The sequence below is a fragment of the Oryx dammah genome, unplaced genomic scaffold (assembly GCF_014754425.2).
Source record: "Oryx dammah isolate SB20612 unplaced genomic scaffold, SCBI_Odam_1.1 HiC_scaffold_26, whole genome shotgun sequence".
NCBI classification, from domain to species: Eukaryota; Metazoa; Chordata; class Mammalia; order Artiodactyla; family Bovidae; genus Oryx; species Oryx dammah.
The window spans coordinates 702,171-720,843 of record NW_024070210.1 but is presented as its reverse complement, the minus strand read 5'-3'; the positions used below and the strand labels follow the sequence as shown (position 1 = coordinate 720,843).

The 18,673-nt window shown below is 48.4% G+C and overlaps 1 protein-coding gene across 4 annotated transcripts in view; it reads right to left on the bottom strand.

Annotated features, from left to right (window-relative positions):
• RPS6KA5 (ribosomal protein S6 kinase A5) overlaps positions 1 to 18,673 on the bottom strand; it is a 123,947-nt gene that overhangs the window by 23,181 nt on the left and 82,093 nt on the right. For 3 of the 4 annotated variants that reach the window (XM_040227464.1, XM_040227463.1, XM_040227465.1), the window contains 2 exons: positions 17,261 to 17,364; positions 2,694 to 2,844 (listed from right to left, as the gene is read on the bottom strand). In XM_040227464.1, coding sequence (XP_040083398.1) covers positions 2,694 to 2,844; positions 17,261 to 17,364 — 255 coding nt within the window. The remainder of the gene's footprint in view (positions 1 to 2,693; positions 2,845 to 17,260; positions 17,365 to 18,673) is intronic. The other variant, XM_040227466.1, reaches the window with a different exon arrangement.

The window sequence follows — 18,673 nt, the reverse complement described above, 5'->3', positions numbered from 1 at the left end:
GCTTGGCTACTGTACGTGTATTAGGAGGAACTTCTCAAGTAAAGGGGGTAACTTAAAGACATCTGTTGTCAGCAGGACAACATTTAGTATGTAGAAAGTTGAATGCTATTACAATCCTCTCCACCTCCACTCCATTTGGGCCTTTGCAAGTAGAATTTTGGTCTTTCCTGAACTGTCCCTTGGAGAAGGAAATGGCACCCCACTCCAGTACTCTTGCCTGGAAACTCCCATGGACGGAAGAGCCTGGTAGGCTACGGTCCATGGGGTTGTTAAGGGTCAGACATGTGACTTCACTTTCACTTTCATGCATTGGAGAAGGAAATGGCAACCCACTCCAGTGTTCTTGCCTGGAGAATCCCAGGGACGGGGGAGCCTGGTGGGCTGTCTACGGGGTCACACAGAGTCGGACACGACTGAAGCGACTCAGCAGCAGCAGCAGAAGTGTCCCTGTCATTTACAAAGTCAAGGCAATTAAATAACCTAAAATTACTCCTCTAAGCTATAGAAAATTGCTCGAATATGAAAGCTATATTCCGATATTCATAAGTACAGGGAACTGTGGAGGAAAAGATTCCAGGAAAGTATGACTTGGGCTATTTTGCTTGAGTTGTTCAGCGGCTCAGTTGTGTCTGACTCTTCGCGACCCCAGGAACTGCAGCACACGAGGCTTCCCTGTCCTTCACTGTCTCCTGGAGTTTGCTCAAATTCAGGCCCATCGAGTCGGTGATGCCATCCAAATGGCAATCTTTCGCAGCATCAGGGTTTTTTCCAATGAGTCAGTTCTTCGCATCAGGTGGCCAAAGTATAGGAGCTTCAATATCAGTCCTTCCAATGAATATTCAGGGTTGATTTCCTTTAGGATTGACTGGTTGGATCTCCTTGCAGTCGAAGGGACTCCCAAAAGTCTTCTCCAACCCCACAGTTCAAAAGCATCAATTCTGTAGCACTCAGCCTTCTTTATGGTCCAACTCTCACATCCATACATGACTACTGGAAAAACCATAGCTTTGACTAGATAGACCTTTGCTGGCAAAGTGATATCTCTGCTTTTTAATATGCTATCTAAGTTAGTCATAGCTTTTCTTCCAAGGAGCAAGCGTCTTTTTATTTCCTGGCTGCAGTCACCATCTGCAGTGATTTTGGAGCCCAAAAAAATACTGTTTCCATTGTTTCCCCATCTATCTGCCATGCAGTGATGGGACCGGATGCCATGATCTTATTTTTCCAATGGTGAATTTTAAGCCAGTTTTTTCACTCTCCTCTTTCACCTTCATCTTTAGCTCCTCTTTGCTTTCTGTCATAAGGTCGTATCATCTGCATTTCTGAGGTTATTGATATTTCCCCCGGCAATCTTGATTCCAGCTTGAGCTTTACCCAGCCAAGCATTTCGCATGATGTACTCTGCATAGAAGTTAAACAAGCAGGGTGACAATATACAGTCTTGACGTACTCCTTTCCACATTTTGAACAAGTCCATTGTTCTATGTCTTTATCTGTGCTTTCTTGACCTGCATACAGATTTCTCAGGAGGCAGGTAAGGTGGTCTGGTATTTCCATCTCTTTAAGAATTTTCCACAGTTTGTTGTTAAATTTTGAGCCAAATTTCTGAACAAGATATCTGAAATAGTTTGTTCAAATGTTAACCTTTTAATCTAAGAAATGTACATATTGAGAATTTTATTCTAAATGTATTTCTCACTATGCTACTGAACCTCTATAAGAAGTACAGTAATACTTTCTAAAATGGCTAAAACTGAAATAAATGTGTCCTTTTTTTCGCAAATAAGATTCTTATTTTCAATTACTGTTTTTCTCTATTAAGCATGAAAGCTTACTCTACAGTAGTTTGTTTTGATATGATATTTTCATTCATTTTCGTGATAATGTGAAAGCTCAGTTTGCAAAATAAAACTCTGATGGTCCCTCTAGATATAAATATTTAGGTCATGTTTCTTGATATTATTAAATTATTTAAAAGTCATACACTCAGAGTTTTAGAAATCAAGGTCATTATATTTCAGATTGACTATTTAGATTGAAATAACTAGCCAACTCAGTCTATTTTTTCCCAGTTATCGAAAACTACGGTTGTTTTTTTTTTGACTACACTGAGCAAACTAGGGTGAGCAGACATGTTGGGGCTCTGCAGAGTGGGCTCATCAGGCTTTTGCAGAATAAGAAAAGCACTGTCTCAAGTACAATGAAAATTATTGAATAACTCTTCACATATTATAGATATCAACTGAGAAGGAGGCCGATTTTGAATGGCCTAAGATTTCTCCTGGGAAAGAAGAGAAGAGATGGCTGTCTAAAAACCGTAGCGCAGTGGCGGTGGCAGCTCATGACCTGAGGCTCAAAGATTCGGTACAAGTCTCCTCAGTCTAAATGCCTCCATTTCCAGATCACAAGTGGACACCAATACTTAGCAACGCTCATCAATTAACATGTAGAAAACCAACTGTTATTAGGACCCTCCCCATTCTCACTCCATTTAAAGAGAGAAAAAGACTATAGAGGGCCTTACAAGTAGAATTCTAATCCTTCTGAAAGGCTCTGTCATTTTAAAAAGGGATCACACACATGGAAGCAGAGAGAAAACGACTGTGAAATGCCCGTGTTCACTCATCTCGCCAAGAACGCCCAGTGCCCTGGAAACAGCAGGGCATGGAAGCCACCTGCCCAGTGTGTGTCACCTGAAAGAAAGGGTGCCCTTTGATCTCATCTGCGTCGCGTGGGCCGCAGCCCAGCCTTTTCTCGGGATCTTTCATCAGGAGACGCTGGATCAGGTCTTTGGCTGCAGCGCCCATTTCCTGGGGATACGGAGGCTCGCTCTTCAATATCCTCCTGTGGGCAGAGAAAACTTGCTGGTCAAACAGAGCGCGAATTTATAGTGGCCATGTTCTTTGCCGAAAGAATCGCGGCATGACACACTCTGAGATTTAACTGTATGTGAGAGATGGAGACGGAAATGTTTAAACTGAGAGACTATGAAATCAAATGCCTGAGACTTAAAGAAGCAGAAACCAAAAGTACTGGATTATTTTCCAGTATGTCAATCCTAACGGGACGTGTTAGTAGCTCAGCTGTGTCCAACTCTTTGGGACCCCGTGGACTGCAGCCCACCAGGCTCCTCTGTCCATGGAATCCCCAGGCAATATGGGAGTGGGTAGCCAATCCGTTCTCCAGGGAATCTTCCTGATTCAGGGATTGAATCTCCGTCTCCTGCAATGTAGGCAGATTCTTTACCGTCTGAGCCACAAAGTAAGTCCATAATGGGAAACTACTATTCAAATATTTAATTAGGGGAAAAATCAAAAAGGCTTGGAATTGGGTTAGATCTCCTATCTATGGACCAGACTCTATGACGAAAGCTTTCACAATGGAAACAACTTTAATAAATTTCAGAGCAGAGAAAACTGGCACTCAGGTTTGCAAGGACGAGTGAAACCCCAACCACCCCGTCTCGCTTCCCCTGCCCCGTGTGCCAGTGAACAGAAGGTGCCAGCGGGATGCGGAGGGCAGGAGCCCCAGGCAGGGAGCAGAGCCACCTGGAGGAGGCTCAGCCTCAGTGTCTGCAAAGGGGCATCAGAGCTGGGGGCTCTTCATGGACGAGAGCACCCTCCTCATGATCGGCGACGATGAAACAGACCCGGGAGCCCCTGAAGGCATGTGGTGTTCCAGGACAGAGTGGGCTCTGCTCGTAGGCCAAGTAAATAAATTAACATGACCATATTTTAAATTCTTCTAAGGTCACAGAAGAAACCAATCCAATCCTAATGTACCTCTGTCCCTCTTAAGAGCCGGACCAACAGTTAAATGAGAAAAATATAATGGAAGGGGTTGATGGAAATTAGGAAGCTTAACACAGTACATGTGGAGATAAACAGTTTCTCAATTATTTGGGCTGGAAAAAGATCCCCTGTTGTGCATCAGAATAGTAACACTGTTTTGGAACAAAAAGATAATTAAGAGACAGCTACAGTGCAATACAAGCAAGAACTCTGGAGCCCGTCTGGGTCAGGTTCAAGCACTGGCTGTGTGACCTTGGAGCAGTTCATCAGAGTCCTCACTCCAGAGCTTCCACAACTGTTTTCTCAACAGCAGGACCTGCCGAAAACGGGCATCACTGCCGACACGAGTGCACACGTGGCGCGTGATGCTTGGCTCAGCCCCGGAACGAAGCAGACGCCAGACAGACGCGAGCTCCTCCCTGCCCCCTCCCTCACCTAAGGAAGCCGAGAAACAGGCGGCCTGCAGCTCGGGGAGTGACGGTGAGACGGTCACTTCCAACTAAGCATTCCAGCAGCGCTGCTCATTTCAAAGCTCACTCTACATCTAACACTCCATCCTGGGAACCTAAAATATTGCTCAAAGAACAAGCAAAAAACGAACAAGCAGAGCGCAGCCAGTGGTTAAGGGTGCTCTTAACGCAGGGCTGCAGGTTTGATCTCTGGTCAGGGAAGTAAGGTCCCGCACCCTGCGGAGCAGCGACTCGGCCTGCAAGCTGCAACCGAGACCCGACACAGCCACACAAATAAAAGTTCAAGGCGCACAGCCGCACCCCCTCTCCTTATGGCCCCCTGCCCGTCAGGGCTGCAGCATGAGAGAGGGTCCTCTCGAAGGACATACGGCGTGGGCACCCTGCCCCTCAGGGAAGGCAAGCCCAGCCTGCCCGCTGCTCCGCCCTCCCTTCCGCAGCCACGAGCTTCTCGCGTGGAAGACGAGGCTCCAGACCCCCTGCTGGCGAGTGAGCCAGGGCAGCAGGCAGCGCCTCGCGGACCCCTCCTGAGGGCCCCGACTCTGCACTAGCGCTTCTTATGCTGGACTCACCCACGGTTACCGAAGTCGGCTCCATGCCAGGTGCTGGCGGAAGGAATGGTCGGTCTTGCGGGCCGCGCTGGGTTCCCAGGGAAAGAGTGCTGGCGAGAGGGGAGCGGGCCCTGCCGACAGGCGCGGCCCCACCGAGACGCCCAGCCTGTGAGGAGCAGCGGGGGGCGCGCGCACTTCAGGGCAGCGTTCTGGACACACACACACACACAGCGCGCTGTGCACCCGAGACGGGGCGCCGGGGCCACATGCAGGGAAGGGGCAGGCCAGACGGGTGAGGGCGTCCGATCGGGAGGAATCGAGTAGAGATCTGCAGGAATTCCTGCCGGAGGCAGAGCTGCCGGGGAACAGGCAGAACACACAGCCACCGCTCTGACCCGCCCTTTTCCCCAGTGAGCGCGGCGGGTCGGCAACCCGCCGGGTGAGCAGCGGGGCCAGCGGGGGCCTCCCTGGAGGCGGCGGCGGACCACTCCTGCGGGAAGCGCAGTGGGACGGGCTGCTCGGCGAGGCGGGGACGCTGCGAGGGCCAGGAGACGGCAGGCTCAACCCCCCACCTGCGGCAGGGTGACCTCGGACTTGCCTTCCTCCAACACAGCTTCCCTGGAATGCTCAGGTCGAGACGGACGTGAAGCATCAGGTGTGTGGTTACTGTGGAGTTACCCCTGAGACCCGAACTGCACCCACCTGACTGGTGAAGGCACACCAGTGCTGGGGTGTCTCAACTGGTTAACAACCCAGGACTGTTTTCTCTTGCTTCTACACGAATCTTAGAGCCCTCTGGAAAATCAGAACCGGCTCTGAATCAACAAAGCACGGCAGACACTTCAGGTGTAGTGCGCTACCATCTCATCCAGGCAACAATCCCATCAAAAGGCTCTTATTACCCTTGTTTTTCAAACGAGGAAAGAAAAGCTATACCTATGAATTAAAATTTCAACCAGGTATTTTAAGTCTGGATAATATTAATATTCATTTGCAAGAATAAGTGATAACACAGCTAAGAAAAATTTGAAAAATAGTGCGAGAATTCGCCTAACTACATGTTAAAATGTATTATGAAACTGTGAAAATGAAACGGTGGTAGAATAAATTAACAGCCATATTGAGTGAACAGAAGACGCCACTGGAGAAACAGGCATAAGCAAAAAGTCACATTGTTTTTCTTTCTTGTTTTTAAAAAATGACCAGTCCACACAGGAGAGGCGGGCTTGACTTGACGCGCACCCCAGGGAGCCAGCTTTCTGGGAAGGAGATGAACAAGGCTAGGGCCTTGCCGTGTAAACTCCAATGGATCAAGAAATTACATGCAAACACCAAATGAAGTAACATAAAAATCTATAATATAGAAACGAATGTAAAATTTGTTCCAATTATGGATGTTTAAGTTTCTAAAAACCACTATGGTAAAAAAGATCCATAACCAATTAGCCAAAGAATTAACGGAGTAAAGGGTGAGGACATCAAGATTAAAATTAAACCTGTGATGGAGGAAGAGGTGGGTAGATCTGTAGTAAGCAAGGGTGGTAAAATATTCATGGTAGAATCATGGCAGTATGTGGGTGTCCACCACAGCAAATATTTGAAACTTCCCGTAATAAAACATGATGGAAGCAGTAAAACCAGGAAGCTTGCGTATGTTATGTTTACTAAAACGTGACAACAAAGAGCTATCCCAACTTCAAGTTTCCAGTGGCCTGCAGGACAGTGGTCTGTGCTCACCCCCATCTCCATCGCCCCAACCCCCCATCTCCCCCATCGGCGCCATGGCCCCCATCACCCCATCGCCCACATCCATAAGACTGCTGCTTTCCCCACACTCTAACTTTCCCTTTCTCTTTCTTCATGGAATTTACAGACTATCCCATGTTTATCTATTAGTTATCTCTCCCAAATAACATGTAAGTTCAACGGGAGTAGGCACTGTCTCTCTTTCTTTACAAAAAGCAGTCTTACTCCTTTATTCTGTGGAGCCAAGAGCACTGCTCTGGCCCATAGCAAGTCCTGCACAAATGTTCACTGAAGCAACAGACGTCTAACTGTTCTCCACTTACTAAACCAGGAGCTTTCTTCCTCAGCCTCAATCAGTGCACGTGTGCACAGTCAAGTCTGACTCTTGCGACCCCATGGGCTGTAGCCCGCCAGCCTCCTCTGTCCATGGGATTTCCCAGGCAAGAATACTGGAGTGGGTTGCCATCTCCTCCTCAAGGGGAATCTTCCCAAACCAGGATCAAGCCTGGTTCTTTACCACTTGAGCCAGGCTTGCAGATAACCTTTTAACTGTTTTTGCAGAAGGCAGAAGATGGCTTGATTATTTCTGTTTGCTGTCTATAAGTTCACAGTCTTCCCCATGTCATCGCTGACTTTCACTTTTTGGTTCCCCAGTGGTCCCAAAATGACAGAATCACTTACGTGCCTACCTGAGATAGAAAGACTCTTCGCTGCACTTCGCTCACTCTAAATTGCTGTTCAACACGAGCAGAACAGTAAAGCGTCTACTCAGTGGTATGACACATAGCCAGCACAAGATCATGTTTACGAAGAGTCTGTCACTGGAGAATGCTCAGAAACGCACACAGAAACTGCAAACGGGAAGTCCCATTTCCAGTGTGAGCACAGCATCTTTCAGGCGAAGGAGATGAGCAGGAAATGCTTTAGCAGTGCTCATCTCCGGGTGTTCTTACCACTGTTTTCTCTTCACACATGCTTTGAACTGCAGTGAACACTCCTTTTAGACTAGGAATAATAAAACGAACTTCATTTACAAGGTCACGGGCTCGCAGACAGCCGTCCACAGGCTGGCGAGGACTCCACGGAGCCTCCAAGCTCTGGCTTGTCCCCTCACCCACGCTCCAGGCCACCCTGCAGCTCCATCAGGGCATGCCTGATGCTCCCAAACCCCAAGGCCCTGTGACCCCTGGATTCCCAGAGCACTCATCTTACCACTCGGCCATCAGTCAACACCGTCTCTCATTATCAACCATCATCTACTTTTTCGATATCTTCCCAAATAACATGTACGTTTTCTTAGGGCAAGAACTATATCTTTCTATTTCTTTTCCTCTCAGGAGTTAAAAATCGCTCACTGAACACTCCAGAGATGAGCGAAATCAATCCTACTGCTGCCTACAGGCCAGCCCTTCCCAGTCCTTCCCCTGAAAGAAGCGTCTGCCTCACCAGGAAAGAACACAGCCTCAGGGAACCAAGCGCTACCCTGGAGAGAGCATAACGCCACTTCCGGTCTCTCTGCAGTCAGCCCCGGTCCACCTGCCTGCAGCTCCTCATCTGTAGGACAGCACATGCTGCGACCTGCCTTTCAGGGCTGTAAGGATCCAAGGACAGGACGCAGGTGACTGGGCACGGGGCTGGCCTCGGGGGCCCTCAGCCCACGACTCCACAGGAGCACGCCTTCACGGAGCCACGGAGCTGGCTGCCCCAGGGGGACCGTCCCACACCACCACCTGCTTCTGCCTGTTACGGAGTTCTTTCTTGACCCCCCTACCCTGTATCTCCAGAGGCCACGTCTGCTGGATAATTAAGAATAATGCGTGCAGGACTTCCCTGGTGCTCTCAGCGCAGGGGCCCGGGTTCCATCCCTGGCCAGGGAACTAGACTGTATGTGCCACATCTAAGGGTTCACACGTCACAACTGAAAAGAAGAAAAAGACTCCACCCGCTGCAACCACAGGCCCCGTATTCCACGGTAAAGACTGAAGACCCCGTGTGCAGCAGCCAAGACTCGGTGCAGCCAAATGAACAAATGCTAAAAATATATATATATATAACAACAGGATGAGATTCTTTGGCTGGTACCCTTGCCCAGGCTCCAACACTCATTGGAAGGACAAATAAATTTTTACCTAAACCAGGGATCTTCCCACTTTTTTGTGAAAGGCGCATGGTGGGGAGACGCCCACATCCCCACAATTGCTCTTCTCCGTGTATCCACAGCCTCGTGCGGGCTGGATCTGGCGGCTTTGTTATAACCACAAATGTATAGGAAAGATGGGAAGATGGTGCACTCAGCATCAGGTAACAGAACATCCCGCCTTCCCAGCAGACTCTGTTGCCTGCTTTGATGAAGAAGCTGCCAGGCTGCAGGGGCCCCCACCACAAGGAACTGAGGCTCACAGTCCTACAGCCCAGAGGAACCGAATCCAGGAACCACCACCTGTGCTTGGAAGCAGACCCTTCCCCGGGTAAGCCCTGAGATACTGAGAGCCCAGCCAACTCTCCGACTGCAGCCTGCGAGTGACCCTGACGTGCAGGACTCAGCTAAGCTGTGCCCAGATTCCTGATCCACAGAAACCCTGAGGTTATAAACGTTTGCTGTCTTAAGCCACTAGTTTTGAGGTCATTTGCTACTGAGCAATGGGTTACTGTTGCTGCTAAGTTGCTTCAGTCGTGTCCAACTCTGTGCGACCCCACAGACGGCCGCCCAGCAGGCTTCCCCGTCCCTGGGATTCTCCAGGCAAGAACACTGGAGTGGGTTGCCATTTCCTTCTCCAATGCAGGAAAGTGAAAAGTGAAAGTGAAGTCGCTCAGTCGTGTCCGACTCTTAGCGACCCCATGGACTGCAGCCGACCAGGCTCCTCCGTCCATGGGATTTTCCAGGCAAGAGCACTGGAGTGGGGTGCCACTGCCTTCTCCAACTTGCAGAGGTTAGAGGAAGCTAATTTCAACTTCTTTTTAAGGAGGGAGAAATTCTACCTGCTAAAGTTAAAAAGTGGAAGGGGATTCCTTGAAAATATCTTATACAACAGAGTTATCTGTTCACTGATGGCTCAGACAGAAAAGAGATGACCATCTGGCTGACTGGTGAAGGAATTCTTGTACCAGGGAGAAAGCTCTCATCTCATTCTAAATCCTTATCATAGTTTGAAATCTGATAATGAGAAAAACACATTTGTCTTGACTTTAGGCTACCTGTAGATAACAACAAGCAAACAGACAATTTGGATAATACATTATTTTGAAGCATCTCAAATAAAAACTAAAGGAAGCATGCAGACATGGGGGAGGAGGGCAATAAGTAAGGGACAGAGGAGCTCAACGGTCAGAAGCAGCACCGGCCAACTAAGACAGCTGGAGACAAGGCAACAACATGCTTACCGGAATGGTGCATAGTTTGTAAAGAATAGACTTTACACCAGGAAAGACAGTCAGGATGGTTATCTTGGGAGGAAAGAGTAATGTAGGATAATTCAGCTATTACACTGTTTGTAAATGTATAGCAATGAAACAAAACAAAAACCCCATGGGTCACAGGTTAGCACCAAGCTTTAAATAAAATTATTAATAACAAGACAAAGTGAATAATTAATGGATTAAAGGGAAGGAACCCTGTTTAAATTTTTGAGAAATCCACTCTAGTTTTAAGATTTTAGATAATCTGATTCAGACTCTTTCTCTTGCTAAAATCAGAATGCCAACTAACTGATCTAACGGCAATAAAAACAATTTAAATTTGATCATCATCTGGTTCAGAACAGTCCTGCCATCGAGACCAGCAACATGCTGTCTCTCTAGAGGCAGAGCTGTGGTGGGAAGGAAACCTGTGAAGGAAGACTGACTGTGCGCGGAAGCAAAGAGGGAAGACTGACTGTGTGCCTGGAGCCAGAGAGGGCGCCAGTCAGAGGGGCCACTAGTGGACCCTGTCAGGTTAGCTCGCCACCAGACGGGTAGGGCCTTGCACGGGACCTAGATTCTCAGGACCGTGGTCAGGGTTTTGTCCTTCGGAGGCATTCTCAAACTGTCCAAAAGCACATTTAAAATAAGCAAAGTCATGTTGGGAATTTTAATAATAGGCACGATTTAAATTTGATTTTAACAAGAAATATTTCTCATCACTTAGTTCTGATATTAAATAAGCCAGAATAGTGAGAAATTATTTCATTCTCAATCTATCCTGTAAAAGGCACATTCTAAAAAATTTAGCAGTTTTGCTGAAGTAAAATTGAGGTCAGCATGTAAAGTGCACAATCTGATAACTGCAGTCACGCACGCACACACGCACACGCACGCACACAGCTGTGAGCCCGCGCCGCCCAGGGCACGGCCGTCCCCACCACCTCCGAGGCTCCCGCCCTCCTCCGTCCAGCCCCTCCGTCAGTTCCCACCCTGGAGCCAGTCTGCACGCCCACAGCCTCTCGAGCAGAGGGGCGCGTGGGCCCCCGTGGAGGGACCCTGAGAGCTGACTGTGCGTCTTCCTCCCAGGCCTCCCCAGAGGGCCCGCCAGCCTTTCAGCAGAGTAACCGCTCCCGGGGGAAAGCGAACGTCGGCCCTTGCGGGGCCTCTGGCCCTGAACCGACGCGAACTCCCGGAGCCCCATCGGCAGAGAGGGGCTTGAGGAGGCCCAGCCCTGCGCAGGTCCATCTCCACGGCGGGTGCGGCCGTCCCGGGCCCCGGCCTGGGATTCCCGCGCCAGGGCCGGACGCGAAGCCGGCACAGGCGCTCGGCAGCTGGCGGGAGCCCGCACCGGCGCCCCGACCCGAGGAGCGAGGGCGGCTCCGGCGGGAAGGGCCAAGCGGGGGCCATCGGAACCGCCTCCGCCCGGGGACGCGGCGAGTCAGAAAGCGGCGCGCGACCCCCGCGGCTGCTGAGGCTCGCGCCCCCAGCGAGGACGAGAAGGCGGCGGGGGCGCAGCTTCCCACCGCCGCGCCTGTGAGCCCGCCCGCCTGGCCCGAGCAGAAGCCAGCGGATCGTTACAGATTCAGCCAGGCGGGAGCTCTGGGGGCAGCTGCTGGACCAGACGTGGTTTCATCGCTTGAGTAAATAAATACAAGCTCTGGTTTTCCTCCACCCTGTCCATCAGTCCCTCCAAAAGGAGCTCCTCTCGGCTGGGAAAGCCAGCCATGTACCCTCACCGTCCGGCCTCCAGGGTTATCCATTCTCCAGCCCTATGTCGTAATTCAGTCCACAAAGCTCTTGATTGCTTTTCTTCACAGACAACCCCGCTGGCCGGTTGCATTAGTGGCTTTAGGCTGACTGGGCCTGGTGAGCAAGAAGTAGCGATGTCTCGAGACTTACTGGTGAGCCCCCGTGTGACACAGGGCAGAGATGGATCTGCCTCAAATCCAGGGGCCTCCGCCCTGGTGGGTTTCTAGGAGTCCAGCGGCGCAGGGCACCTCGAGACAGCTTTGCCAAGGTGAAGGGGGCCTCTCCCACCACCAAAACAAGGGGCACGACGCCCCGCGGGCCTCAGGATGTGGGAAGCGGCATACTCATCGCTGGTGTGTTACTCCAGGCCGTTTACCAAGCGACTTGAAAAGCTGCTGTTGAGTGGAGTCCAGAAGAAGAGAAGGGTCCAGGCCACTGTGAAGCTGCTCTCTCACTTGGATCCTCTGATTCAGCAGATCCAGGCGCGCTGGATGTGGTAGACAGGTGCTGTTTGGAGCCTTTGCCAGCCCTGAGTGGTGAACTAGAGCACTAAGGATTTTGAAGCAAATCCCTGCCATCTTCTGAGGATAACCACTCCCCTTTTGAGAAAGAGCTCTTGGTCCACTACTTGGCCTGAACATTTAACTCTGGGCCCCTAAGTTACACGCCACCCGAGACGCCCACTTATCTGGTCCATCAAGCTGTGGAGTTGGGAGTGCACAGCAATGCTCCACCGTCAAGTGAAAACAGCCAACACGAGGCTGGACTGCGCAGGTGCTGAAGATGCCACGCGCTGCGTGGAGAAGCAGCCTGAATGCTCACGGCCCCCTTCCCGGCTCTGCCGCCCTCTCTCCACCAGTCTGCATCTATGGATGGCCACACCGGGAGACCCTGCCGTGGCTGAAAGAGGGGCAGAGGACTCAGGCTCGGCTCACAAACAGCTCTGCACAGTGTGCGAGGTGGGCACAGAGCCGCCCAGCGGGCTGAACGCCGAGCAGTGCTCCTACCTAGTCATTCGCTGCACCCGCAAGGGCAGACGGCCAGACCTGGAGTTTTATACTCTTCAGTGGGTGTGGCCAACACCTTGGCTGCTCAGGGACTTGGAAGGAGCATGAATGGAAAGCTGGTGACAAGGACATCTACTTGCAAAGGTGTGTGGGGGAAAGCTTTGTTGACAGACCTCTCCGGGCAAAAACGCGAGGTGTTTGTGTCCTATGTGAGGGGTCACTGCAGGGTGACCTGAGCAGCGCAGGATTTTACCAGGCAAATGCATATGCTGGTCTGTCAGCCTCCCTCCAGCGAACCGTCGTCAGCCAGGGGACTCATGGGCAAGGGGACCATGGAGGCAAGGCTGGAGCTGAGGTCTGGACTCAGCAGCAGGATTTCCACTCACCAAGGCTCATCTGGCTTCAGGCCACTGCCTGGAGACCAACACTGAGTACCTCACCTGGCCCCAGCTCCCAGGGTCAGCAGCCAGCTTCCGGGGGCAGGTTGATTACACCGGATTGTTGTCATCGTAAAAGGGACAGATTTTCACTCTAATTAGAGCAGGCACTATGGATATGGACTGCTTTTCCTACAAGAAGTATTTTTGCAAAACTGTGATCCACAGGCTTAAAAAATTCCCTATGCACTATCATGGTATCTGGAGAGCACTGTTTCTGATCAAGGAACTCACTTCATAGCAGAAGAAGTGCAGCAATAGACCAAGCTGATGGAATTCACTGGTCTTAACCATGTTCCGCAACCTTCTGAGGCAGCTGGCTTGATATCATGGTGGAATGATCATTTGAAGATTCAGTTACCATGCAAGTTAGGGTGGCAAGTTTCTCCAGAAGGCGAAACCCCTCAGACTCGCCATCCAGCACACGGTGCCGTTTCTCTCATAGCCAGGATTCACGGGTCCAGAAATCAAGCGGCAGATGTGGGGGTGGGGCCACGCACTCTTGCCCACTGTGATCCACTAGAAAAACGTCTGCTTTCTGTTCCCATGCCTTTATGGTCTGCTGGCCTAAAGGTCTTAGTTCCAGGGGAAGTAATGCTTCCTCCAAGAGATTTCACAGTGACTCCACTGAACTGGAAGTTAAGATGGCCACCGAGCCACTTCCTCCTGCCTCTGAAGCAGAGGCAGCAGGAGCTGCGACAGCGGTGGGGCTGAGCGGCCCTTACTGCCACGGGGCGCTGGACTGCTATTCCACAAGGGGGGCAAGGCAGAGCACGCCCGGGTACAGGGGGCGCATCGGAGCCTCTGTCGCTATCACCGTGCCTCTGTTGCTGATGGTCCACTGAAAACAGCAGCAGCTCAGCGCAGGCAGGACGACCAAGGGCCCAGCTCTTTGGGAATGAAGGCTGCGGTCACCCCACAGTCTGAGGAACTTGCTGAAGGCAGAGGGAACGCAAAGTGGGTGGTGGCAGAAGGCGGTTACAGACACCAGCTATGACCCCAGGTTACAGAGACTCTGCGGAATCGTGACAGAGACCCCGTTCCTATGTGACCAGTTACAGAAATGGGGGCTTCACTGGCAGGAGTATTTCTTCTCTGTTTTGTTATGACTATGTGTGTGTACAAACAGATGTTTGTTTTTTCCCCTGCCTTATTCCTTCATATATACAGTAAGATCCGCTGACTTTATACCACAGTATTTAAGTATTTTAAATTTATACTATAGTAGTTAAGTTATGGGATTTCAAAGGGAAGAGCGAACATCACCATACCACTCAAGGACTTTACGTTCTCTTCTGGGGAAGGGGTTAACTGGTTGGCCGTAGAGCTGTATTATGTTAGGTGGAATTACAATCTTGTTATTATCTTTATTTGGAGAGCGAATATAGTTTAAGGAGATGCAAATGGCGGTCAAGGTGATGGGGATGGGCTTGTGATGGCTAACTTCAGGTGTCACTTGACTGGGTCACTGGTTGAGAGTAAACATCATCTCTGGGTGTGTCTGAGAAAGTGTGTCTGGGTGAGACTGGTAGTTGAATCCCCTTCCCAATGTGGTGGCAGCAGCCAATTACATAGGTGCCTGCACAGAAAGAAAAGCAGAGAAGAGGGTCTGGCCCCTTCTGGCATGCCTGCTCACCCTGGGACACTGGCTTTCTGCGGTCCACACCACCGGCTCCGCGCATCCAAAGGCCGTCGGGCTTGGGCTAGACTTGCCGCAGCTCCTGCAGACCCCCAGCTTCCAGAGGCAGGTCGCGGGCCTCTCGGCTGGCGTGACTGGGTGAGCTAGCTCCTTATGTGTGTGTGTGTATATCCCGCTGGTACTCTTTCCCTGGAGGCCCTAATACGGTCAGTCGCTTTACTGTTAGTCATTCCGGGGAGCGTACAGAGCTACCTCACGGAGGCTAGACTTGCATTTCCCAGAAGACTGACGATGCTGGTCACTTTTTAACGATGCTGGTCACTTTTTAACGATGTTGCTCACTTTTTAATGACGTTGGTCACTTTTTTATGTGTTCATCTGCTACTCATATATCTTCTCTGGCGAACTGTTCCAATCTTTTGCCCTTTTTAAAAAAATGGAGGGTTTTTTTCCCCTTGAGTTTTGAGTTCTTTACGTATCCTGGATACCAGTTCTTTATCAACAGACATAATTTGTAATCCTATCACAGTCTGTGGTTTGTCCTTCCAGCCTCTTGAAAGTTTCATTGGAAGAGCAGAAGCTCTTAATTTTGATAAAATCTAATTTATCAATATTTGCTTTTACAGATTGCACATTTTGTGCCTTTGCCTAACCCAAGGCCACAAAAATTTTTCTTTCAGAAGTTTTTATATTTTGGGGATTTTTAGGCCTGTGATCCATTTAAAATTTTTCCCCATACAATAGCCAGTGGTTCCAGCATCATTTGTTGAAAACCTGTCTTTTCTTCACCAAAGTGACACTGAACTTCATAAAAGAAAAAATCAGTTCCCTAAATTTGTGTGGTTCTATTTCTGGACTCTCTATTCTACTTCATCAGTGATTTGCCTACCTTGGTATAAACACTACAGCGTCTTAGTAGCTGTAGCTTATAAGTCTTCAAATCAAATTTGGTCTACTCATTCAAAGGTGATTTGGCTCTTCTAGGTCCTATGCATTTAGACCCAAGTTGTCAATTTCAACTAAAAACAAAAAAGCCTGTTGGGATTCTAATTGTGTTGACTCTGTTAGATCAATTTGGAGAGAAATAGCATCTTAGGTTAGTAAATTGAGTAGTTTCCTCCTACATGTCCTTATCAGTGCTTAACTAACTAATACTTGAAGGATTCCCCCCACAGAGCTCCGGACTTCTCTTTCTGCAGCCTCCTCCTCTCCAGCACTGCTCTGAGGACTCCAGCCTCACTGGCCTTACTGAGTCGTCATTTCCGCCTTGCTGAGTCGTCATTTCTGTCTTGCTGAGTCATCACCTCCGTCACAGCTCCACGCCATTCCCCCCCAGAAATGCAGCCTGCATCCTCTCTTGAGGCCTAAGCTTGGCAGTCAAAGGGGCTCACCTCGTTTATTTCCCATCTCTCAGCGTTCACTGGGCTTCACTGCTGGATGTTCAAAGTCTTCAATACTGTTGTTTCATATATTTTTGCCCATTTGAAAAACTGTTTCAGGAAGAGAAGTAAACCTGGTCCCTATTATTCCATCTTGGTAGTCGGTGGAAGTCTCAATGGTTAATGTCAAATCTGTTCTCAAAGTTACAAAATTCAAGTAAAACTGGACAAAAACATAACGAGTAATCAGTATACTGCTTTATCATGCTTCGTTCATTTGTTCATTAACTCATTTAATTCCGAAAACATTCACTGAATTCTGCGTGGTGAGCCCTCCAAGCGCACCATGGTGAGGACCAAAGCCAGAGTTGCCCTGGCTCTCAGAGCTCACAGTCCAGTGGGAGAGACACACTCGTCAGATAATACAAACAAAAACGCAGTGCTGCACTTGTGCTAACTGCTCTGCGGGAAAGGAACAGAATAAGGCTATGATGACCTACAAGACGGTGATCTCAGGGCATTTGTTTCTCCTGGGCTTATATCCATGATCTGAAAAATAACTCCTGTTTCTTTATGTTGAGGTCACAAAGAACTTACATGATGTATACACTAGGAAAAAGGGCCCAGCAAGTAAGCACAGGCTGTGTTCCCAGGTGGCTCAGCGGGTAAAGCGTCTGCCTGCAATGTGGGAGACCCGGCTTCCATCCCCTGGAGACGGAAATGGCAACCCACTCCAGTACTCTTGCCTGGAGAATATCATGGACGAGGAGCCTGGTAGGCTGCAGTCCACGGGGTCGCAAAGAGTTGGACATGACTGAGCAACTCCACTTTTTTTTCTTAAGACAATATGGTGAATGCTTTGGAGCACACAAAGTTACAACACTATGAAAAGTAAGGTCTAACTGAGCATCTAAAGTATAAAGAGATATAAAGGTTATAAAGCTACATCCTATGGAAATATAATTGGCAATTTACTGCTTACCCCATTTTTGTCTACGCCATTAAAAAAATTATTTTTTGTATCAGCCAGATTGCAGAAATTTGATCAGGTCCTTTGAGAAAACAACACATTTATTTTATTTCGTCAGGTCTTACCTAGATATCTCGGCTTGGGAGTTCTTCTCGCCATCAACAGTGAACGGAGATGCTCCCGTTAGTAATTCATATATTAGAACACCTAAGCTCCACCAGTCCACTGCCTATAGAATAACAGGCATTTCATTTTCTTGAATATTAACTATCTTATAAAAAAATGAAAAATGAACAAATAAAGCTATATAGTGACTCAGTTTTATACACACACACACACGCACGCACACGCACACACACACACACACTCTTTTCAACATTCTTTTCCATTTTGACCTACCACAGGTACTGAATATAGCAGGACCTTGTTTTTATCCAGTCTAGACGTGACAGTTTGCATCTGCTAACCCCAAACTCCCAATCTGCCCTCTCCGTCTCCCTCAAAATTTTCTTAAAAGTGAAGTTTTAAAATTTTAACTAAGCAAAATCGACTTACGATAATAGGGCAAAAAAGTATTAATCAGCATTTTTGTTGATTATTCAGTTCTGATAAATATGAAATTTTTTAAAGCCAAAGAATGAAAATGAAAAATAACCCATCAAAAGGAGTTACTTTTACATAACCACCTAAATCAATTCCTCTTATGGGACACATCACGTAAATCTAACAGTCTTTAGTTTGTGGGAGGAATGAAAAGACTGAAAATAATATAAAATGTGGTCTACTTTAGAAAACAATTTATAAAACCAGTTAACTGAGAACATAGCAAATTATATATTTAATTTACATATAGCAATTTATATATATATTTACTAAATTCAAAGAATCTTGATATATTGAAAATTAGTTCTTTGACAATTAGGCAAATCAAGTTCAATAACTGCTGAATATATGAGCTGACACCAGTGAGAAATTAACTGAAGCTAAAATTTTAAACTCTCTGCTCCCAAATCTCAGGTCCAAGGTTTCAGAGAGATGATGTAAAGTTGGTGAGCCCAGAGTTATTTTAAAGAAAATATGTAACAATAACATATAAACCAATCTCAGTTGTTTATTCTTTAGACAAGCAGTTTTACTGTCATCTGAGTCAGGATCCATAGAACACTGGCTATGAACCGAGCTCATAAACTAACACAGATCCATCATCAGATTCCTAGTCGTGGACGAAAGCCAATACCACACAAACCTGAAGAACCCGTAAGGGCTCTCACATACACGACTGGTCATTAGCAAGGTGACCGCTGACTCTCCACCCTTAAGACACTCCCACCGTCTACGTGAGATTTTGAAAGGGGATGAGGAAGATGGGGAGATCCAGAATGTTACTAATAAAGCAAAAGTGTTACGAAGGAACGGAACAAATCTCACAGATCTGTACCCTTTAATCCAAGACTTTGTACTTATTCGTGTCCAACTCTTTGTGACCCTCTGGACTGCAGCCTGCCAGGCTCCTCTGTCCATGAGACTTTTCAGGCAAA